The sequence below is a fragment of the Leptodactylus fuscus genome, chromosome 6 (genome assembly GCF_031893055.1).
Source record: "Leptodactylus fuscus isolate aLepFus1 chromosome 6, aLepFus1.hap2, whole genome shotgun sequence".
NCBI classification, from domain to species: domain Eukaryota; kingdom Metazoa; phylum Chordata; class Amphibia; order Anura; family Leptodactylidae; genus Leptodactylus; species Leptodactylus fuscus.
In genome coordinates this window covers 180,983,296-180,992,022 of record NC_134270.1, presented here as the reverse complement: position 1 = coordinate 180,992,022, position 8,727 = coordinate 180,983,296, and the positions used below count along the sequence as shown (strand labels likewise).

The 8,727-nt window shown below is 43.1% G+C and overlaps 1 protein-coding gene across 1 annotated transcript; it reads left to right on the top strand.

The window, feature by feature from the left end:
• The first annotated feature begins 275 nt into the window (after positions 1-275).
• On the top strand, positions 276-7,068 carry LOC142210211 (uncharacterized). Its single transcript, XM_075279235.1, has 5 exons — positions 276-333; positions 1,756-1,875; positions 3,752-3,910; positions 4,764-4,910; positions 6,929-7,068. Exons 1-5 carry the CDS (start codon positions 276-278, stop codon positions 7,066-7,068), a joined length of 624 nt encoding a protein of 207 aa, XP_075135336.1.
• The last annotated feature ends 1,659 nt before the right edge of the window (positions 7,069-8,727 follow it).

Genomic DNA, 8,727 nt, shown 5'->3' with positions numbered 1-8,727 from the left:
TGTGAGGAACCCTCTACCTAAAATGAAAGGCGACTCCATAAATCTCTCCTCGCTATACTAAGTAACATACGACGATGAATAAGATCTTTTTTTTTTTTTTTGCAAATGTTGGCAGAAGCTGAGAAATTTCTGCCAAGTAATTCATGTAAGGATTAACGCTCAGCCTCGGTGGAATCGTTCTGTCTGAGTACTGTCCAAATGCCCTCCCCAAAATACAAAAGAAGCTACCTGTGGGATTAACTTCGGAAGACGGCAGTAGCTCGCAGGCTGTCAACATGACACGATACGTCGTCGCTGCTGTCCTCATCATCCTCTTTGTCGTTGATGCAAGAGGTGAGTTTTTTTTCCCCAAAAGCAATTATTTTTATGAGAAAATATTTATTGAATTTACGTTCTTCGCATTCCTAAAAACTTTTAATGTTTACGTAATTAAAATTGGGACATTTTTAAATTTTCTTGACTTCTTAAGTCTTAGCTGTTTTTGTGCAACCGATGCCAAGTCTTGTAGGATTTCGATGTGCTGTGTTGTCCATAGAGTACTCAGAAAACCCCCATACACTCAGGGAATTGACAGCCCAAAGATGTCTTAGGTTTTTTTTAATTTTTTTTAAATTTTTGCAGAATGTGTAGGGTGAACGGCCGATATTAGTCCTTGATGAAAATTTTCATAAGACGTTGGGAGGATGGGACAGTGCTTATTAACGGAAGAGAGGGGGAAAGAGGGAAAAGGGGGAGGGGAAATGCCCCTTTTTTACCTGTATTTGTTAAGAATTTTTCCAAAATTGTTATTTCTAAATAGTTACCGTCCTTTGTCATCAGAGTATACAGGATTCCCTCTGGTTCAGTGCCTGTTTACAATAAGTTCTTGAAGGATATTGTTCCACTTGTTGGTTTGGCCCACTCCTCCGCACTCCCTTTTTGGTCCAAGACCCAGAGGGAATCCTGTATATTGTGTATTGCCCAATCTTGGTTGATGCAAGGGGATTAGCTGCTGGTGCCACGTTTTTCATTCATATGCACTATCACAACATTTCAAGGTAAGAGGCCATCTATTGGTCCTATTAATTATCACCCACATCTGACCTACTACACCAGATCAGCGCTTGGTGCCTCTCCCTATTTTTGTAATCGGAGTAGTCACATGATGCTCTAATACATTGGTTACTACTTGACCCCCCTCACAGTTTCCAAGAAATAGTATAAACATTTTTTAAGACCCCTTATATCATGGGGAAATATCATCAGAGGAAAGTCAACAACAGGTCTCTAGTATCCCCATGTGCCAATATCTGGGCACAAATAATAGATGTTTTTGGGTATTGTACTGGTGACCTCAACTGTTTACATTAAACTCTCATGCAGCTGACACATCTTCCAACAGATTACCCCATCAATTTGGCCTATGATGGTAGCTCTATCCCCTAAAAACAAAGAGGTTGGACATTCAACAGAGTTCTACCTTATTTTCCCCAAAAATTGTTGCTATGAAAAAGTTGTGGGGCACTTATACCCATAAGATGGGTGGCTGACCCTGACAAAATTTTCAGGCTCCAAGAATTTTTCACCTACATTTACGGGGACCTTAAGACTTTTGAGGAAAATGTATTGAACCCGGCGCAAGAGAAAAGTGGGCCAATTGCCTAGGAGGGTCAATGGGGTTGCCGTTGTCATTGGGTTCATCGGTTACATTTCTGTATAATCTCTCGCTTTATTATTCCGGCTCTATTTAAGTCACGTTTCTGTTTTTCCCCATAGAGAAGGAATTAAGGTGTATGGATTGCCGCAGCGCTAAAACAGGTTTCTGTAAGGGTAAATCATTAAGATGTCCAGCAGGTTCAATAGGTTGTATAAAAACCTTGGAATTATCAGTCATTGGTGAGTATGTTGTGATTGGTTGTGATCAGATGGAATATTTCCGTTAACGTTAAGCCATATTCTGTAAAAAAAAAACATATGTGTTATTATATGGAATATTGTTTGGTAGAATGTCCTAAGTAGAGATGGGCAAACTTCTGAAGGTTCAGGAAGAAATTGTTCAAATATAGAACCGTAAGTGAAATTATTATACACTGGAGTCTCCTTAGACCACACAGTACAATAGGTGGAGGACTAGAGGAGGTTATTCTCACCTTCCTGGGTTGTCTTCTGGCCCCTTCCATCCTCGTGTCCCAGGGTTATTGCTGAGATCTATGATTGGGCCTTAGTGGTGACATGGGGCACGTCAACTTTTTGATCTGATCTTGAGGCCTGATCAAAGGCATCAGCGGTGATCCCCAGGGGCCTGACATCACCCAGGAAGCCAAAGAAGGACCTAGAGAAAATTCTGGATCTCCTCTACACCTATTATATTCTGGGATTTGAAGAAACCTCAGAGTATAATAATTTCCCTTGGAGTTTGGGTCAAACCCAAAACTTTTGGAAAATTCAGGTCAAATATGGTTTGATCCAAACTGGTTCGCTCATCTCTAGTCCTAAGATAAATAAAACATACAACTGGGACTATTTTAGGAGACCAAATATTGTGGATAATGTTTAGCTTTGTTTTCTCTGCGTAACTGGACACATACCAGTTGACCAAATTAAAATTCAGGCAATAGGAGTAGTCACCTCCAGAAAAAGACAAAGTAACAATCATGAGGCATTCTAAGAGACATAAAATTGAAATTGAAAATTGAAATTGAAAATTGAAATTTTCCAGAAAAAGTAACTTGCAAAAGTTTTCACAGGTTTGAAAAACAATGTTGCAAAGTGAGAAATCTGTATAAAATAGTGTTAATAGTTTAAAGAAATGTAATTCCCATCAATATTTGGTGTGACCTTTGCATTTTGGCGGAGGAGTCCTGGAAGTGATGATACGGCCCCAACAGATATAGCCCCAACATCTGCCCCAACATCTCAACATCATCCAGTCTGTCGGGGATGTCATGAAGAGACAGAAGAATTGGAACAAGTAGCATCCAGAGAAAATCTGTGCTTAGTTCTCCAACATGGTGGTGGGAACAACCTCTCTGCCCAATTCGCCAAAAACTGTCTGCAAGTACCGAGAAGAATTGGTGGTTACACCAAATATTGATGGAATTTATACTTCTCTTCTGTAAACTATTGAAACTTCAGCATTTTTTCCACACCAGCCTAAAATTTTCCACACCGTGTACTAGAATAAAGACGCAAAGTCAATTGAAAGGGTTGAGCAATCGGGATCGGGAAAGATCGGATCCCGATCGGCGATCGAGCAAATTTCATGATCGCGATCGGAATCGGCAGGAAAATGATTGAATATCAGATTTTAAAAATGATCTAAAATCTCAAGATTGGCTCAACCCTATTGTAGACTCCGTAGAACCACCAAGAGAGAAGACTTGGTGAAATTGGTCAATCCTCCTAATTTTGATAGGCCTGCCAAAAATTACTAAAAGTTAGACAAGTCAAGGACAAAATCACAAAACAACTCAGGTGAAAATTTGGTGTCATGTGAATTTGACTATTAGTTTACGTGGCCCGTTCTTAGACAATTTTAGGGGGCGTCACACTTGTGCCCTGTCTCATTCCGCTGGGTTTTCATCCTCAGCCCCAAAAAACTGGACAGGGGATGGATTCCTGGCAGTCAGCTTAAAACGCATTCATTTGAATGGGTGTTTAAAGGGAACCGCCGGTGTCCGCCTGCGGGCTCTCGACTGGGAAATCAATCTGCATTGTGTTTAATAGCTCCGTATTGAGTTGTTATGTGTCTTTTATCTTTTTTTACATGCAGGTAACAAAACTCATATGTCATTCTCCCGGGGTTGTAACAATGACCCCCATAAATGTGACAAACAGTTCAGCTTCAACAGTGGCGATAAACATAAGCAGATACGTATGATATCCGAGTGCTGTGATTGGAGTAATAACTGCAATAAGTGCAAGATAAGGGGTAAGTGCCCAGTCTTAATGGTCTGAGGAGGATAGACATTGAAGGCCTATGGCTAGGATACATCATGAATGTCCGATAGAGGGGGAATTCACTCACTGTTACCAGTAGAGGATGTAGACAGTTCTGGGTTTGTTACAAATTTTCCAAATTTTTTGGTTTGGCCCGGCTACAAAATGTTGCCGTTTGCCCCTTATGAACCACTATTATACCCAAGGGAGGTGGACAAACAGAATAAAGAGTTTTATACGCTTCTCCTGGGTTCTGTCATGGTAGCCAGTGGTCCTCCCGGCCTCTATAATCCTTCTGAATGAGTCCATGGACCACTGAGGCCTGTGATGGGGCCTGTGGTCACGATGCTTGATCTAATAGTAGCTGACCAAACAACTCACCGATATTCATCAATATTTGGTGAAACGCATCTCATGTCATCGTTAACCACAAAGCTCATTAGTTTATGCATTTACCTGCATTCTAATAACCAGTTGTAAGTTACTGTTAAAATAATCGAGCCCCCTGATCTGTGGGACCCCTACGCAGATACACATGTTGCACCAGTGGTATGTCTACCCCTGATTGTTACTCTGACGACCAGAATTGGACAATTCTACCCATCGGAGTCTTTATGTTGGGTTGTTATCGTCAATGGGCCATCATGCGTTTGGCAGGGCCATTGGTAAACAAGCACTTACCACCTAGTTCACCCTATGGCTATAATAGGTGCCTAGAGTCAGAGGAACCATCAACTGAAGGCTAGCCTAATTCACAGGGGCTACAGATCCACATAGAGTTCATCATTAGCTGATTTGACATCTTTATTAAATAAGTAGAGTGAGGAAAATGTCTCTTCTTTCAGTACCTCCATACAACAAAACCTTGAACAAATTAATTTGCCCCGTGTGCTATTTGCATGGCGACTACAATTGTGAGCACAAAAGCTACATGTACTGCAAAGGATATGAGACCGAGTGCATGGACATTGCCGCTACAATACACAGACAAGGTAAGAAAATAAGCTACATAGACAATATATTGGCCCATTACTCAGTCCATGAGGCAGCCAGGTATAATGATATTAAAGGGGCTGTCCAGGATTTTTGTTATGACATCCTTAAGACAAGCCAGAAATATCTGATTGGTGGGAGGTAGAGATGTGCGAACGCCGTTCGATCGAATAGGTGTTCGATCGAATACCAGGCCGCACATGCAGTAAAAATTAATGTCCCCTCCCACCTTCCCTGGCGCGTTTTTTGCACCAATAACTGTGCAGGGGAGTTGGGACAGGAACTACGACAACTGAGGCAGTGAAAAAAATTGAAAAAACCCATTGGCTTCCGAAATCAGGTGACCTCCCATTTATAAGAACGGCCGCCGCCCTATTCGTGTCATTTCAGTTTTGGAGTCATAGAGAGAGTGTGGTGTCAGACTCTCAGTGCGATACAGGGCTGTGGTTAGGCAAGAATTGTCAATAATAACAGCTCAGAGCTCAATAATCGCTAGTTAAAAAAATCATGCAGCGTAGCAGCAGGGGACGTGGGCGAGGACGTGGACGTGCATACCCAGCTGTATATCCACCCCACAGTCCAGGTACTGGAGAGGGGCGGCAGCAGTGCCTCTCGTCAGTAGCAGCAGAGGACGTGGACGTGCATACCCAACTGGGTGTCTAGTCCACAGTCCAGGTACTGTAGAGGGGATGTCACGAATGTCCTTCGTCATTATGAGCAGGGGACGTGGGCTAGGATGTGGATACCCAGCTGTATATCCACCCCACAGTCCAGGTACTGGAGAGGGGATGTCACGAATGTCCTTCGTCATTATGAGCAGGGGACGTGGGCTAGGATGTGGATACCCAGCTGTATATCCACCCCACAGTCCAGGTACTGGAGAGGGGCTGCCAGAAGCAGCAGGGGACATGGGTGAGGACATGGATATCCAGCTGGGTATCCACTCCATAGTCCAGGTACTGGAGAGATTCATCAGCAAACAATTTACTCCTCCTCCTACAACCCCAGCCCCTAATTCTGCATGTGAATTTTTTATTTATTTATTTTTTTTAATAAACCCAGGGGGTTGCAACTCAATTTTTTAGGGCTCCAGCCCAAGGGCCTGAAAATTAATGTTTTAGGGGTCACCCCAAGGGCCAAAAAATGAAACACTGCTGCTGCATGGCTCTAGTCACAAGAAGGGCATAAAACACTGCTTTCTAAAGGCTCCACTCACCCAAAGGGCCAACAAATCTCTGCTGGTGAAGGCTGAACTAAGTGACAGGGCCTAAAACTCTGCAGGTAGAGGGTGAAGTCACCTGAAGGGCCTCAATCTCTGCTGCGAGCTCAGCTTAAGGGCCTGGAACTTCGTTTGGAAGGGCTCATGTTAAGGGCCAGAAAAGTGAATTTTGGAAGGTCTCACCACATCACACACATCCACAATGACAGGTCAGGGGGGGACTGAAGGATTTACCATTGTCTATTCCATCTGTGTTTGTTATGGGGAACGTGATTTAAAGGGGGGCTTGGTAATGTTTGTTGAGCTTAAATTGGGGTTTGTGTCCATCCATTTGTAGAGTAAAGAAGGTTTCCAGGTATTTTCCCACTTTGATAGAGGTTGTAGTGAGTGTGTATAGTGTGTAGTTGTTAGGCTGTGATAGTGGGGTAATAGAGGGGCTTTGGTGTGTTAGATGCCCCCAGACATGCGCCCCCTGCTGTCCCAGTTACATTGCAGAGGTGTTGGCATCATTTCCTGGGGTGTCATAGTGGACTTGGTGACCCTCCTGAGTCGAATTGTGGGTTTCCCATGAAACGAAGCATTTTCTCCCATAGACTATAATGGGGTTCCATATTTGTTTGAATAGTCCAATATTGGGGGGCTATTTGAATCGAATATCGAATAGTTCACTGTTCGCTCATCTCTATTAGTAAGCCATTAAAAAAGGTATCAACTACTGAAGACTCTCAAGTTTTTTGTTTTTTATATTTCCATTGAGGTTTATGACATTCCCATAAATTGTATGTTTTCTTTTGACAGAATATCCAGAATTCATTTTCTCTGCCATGGGTTGCACCACTGAACACGGTTGTTCTTTGGCACCAAAGATGGCACCAACATCGATAATAAAATCTGCTCTAAAGTTTTCATGCAGTCCGGCAAAGCCTATTACTCACTAATAGAGGTTTCTACTCCGGTCTACTGTTGGTGACGTCCAAACAACCCGAGCTTTTTCGATTAAAGTCTAGGTCACCTCTTACGGGAGACAGAGGAGTCGTCTTATCTTTTGGCTTTGTACTCTGAGAATCATTAGATGAATCCACAAATTGGGGAAATTAATAATATCTATTCTTTCTGTAATAAATTGCCAATAAAAAAAAAATAAAATGATCACACAGTGAGCCAAAGAGCTTGAAGGTACAGTGCCACCATGATATTATACTCACCGGCCTAAATGTGACATAAATAGTGCCGCAATAAGGAGACGTAGAGGTACATAGGCGTGGGCAAAGCTAAAAAATCAACTGGGCAGTGACAATTGGGTTTGGAAGTCACTGGGACCGTCAGAATATGTAGAACAGGGAATCTATCTACAGATGTAGCAAAGTTTAACTTGACTGGTAACAAATGTTACATTGACAGGCTTTAATTGGCTTTTATTGTATTAAGCTACAATTAGAGATAAGTGAGCCAAATCGTAACAATAGTGGTTCGGTTATGGCAGGTAAGGTGTTTAAGAACTAAATGATATCTGTTACCTTTCCTGGGCTCCGCCACAGGATCCTCCAATGTTCTGGTCATCTTCTGGGATCATTTGTCATCTTAAAGGGGTTGCCAGGGTATACAATTGCCCAAAGATGCTGAGAACTCGTCCCTGTGCTCCGGGGTCTCCCACTGAGGTCTGTTCCTGCTGGATCCGGGGTCTCGTGGCTTCAGTGGCACAAGGAAAGACAAGGGACATCCCAGGTGACATGTGCGAGTGATGTCCTGGCTCCTTTACTTCAGGACTTCCACCAGAATAAACACCTTTCCTGGCCTCCTTGCGCTAACCTGTATATCCTGGACAACCCCTTTAATTATTTTATCGAGCCCCCTCGTCTCGCTGCAGAGGGCTGTGATTGGACCTCGGCTCGATGGCACCAGAACAGGGGTGCCAGGGAGGAGCCCCGGAAAGATGAGCAGTGCTATTCCTTATTATTATACACCTTCCCTGCCCGCTGGTTATTATACTGCGGGTCCTGACAATTATACGTAACCTCCTGACAAAAAAAGTTTGAACCAAAAAAGTTCAGTCGGAAACTAATTTTTTGCCGAAACCTCACAAATATTTGTTCATCGCTAGTTAAAATTTAAGTTAAGGTTTGCTACCTATCCTTTCTATTGCACATCCAATATAATATAATATAACATAATATACAGCTGGGCTGTATATTATAAGGCTCTGCCATAGCAGGGCGGTATACTATAAGGTTCTGCCATAGCAGGGCGGTATACTATAAGGCTCTGCCATGGCAGGGCAATATACTATAAGGTTCTGCCATAGCAGGGCGGTATACTATAAGGTTCTGCCATAGCAGGGCGGTATACTATAAGGTTCTGCCATAGCAGGGCGGTATACTATAAGGCTCTGCCATGGCAGGGCAATATACTATAAGGTTCTACCATAGTGGGGCGGTATACTATAAGGCTCTGCCATAGTGGGGCGGTATACTATAAGGTTCTGCCATAGCAGGACGGTATACTATACGGTTCTGCCATAGCAGGGCGGTATACTATACGGTTCTGCCATAGCAGGGCAGTATACTATAAGGCTCTGCCATAGTGGGGTGGTATACTAT

Coding starts and splice junctions, on each gene's coding strand:
- LOC142210211 (XM_075279235.1), top strand. CDS start 276: ATGACACGATACGTCGTCGCTGCTGTCCTCATCATCCTCTTTGTCGTT. Junction 334..1,755: donor CTTTGTCGTTGATGCAAGAG/GTGAGTTTTTTT, acceptor TTTTCCCCATAG/AGAAGGAATTAAGGTGTATG. Junction 4,911..6,928: donor CGCTACAATACACAGACAAG/GTAAGAAAATAA, acceptor TTCTTTTGACAG/AATATCCAGAATTCATTTTC.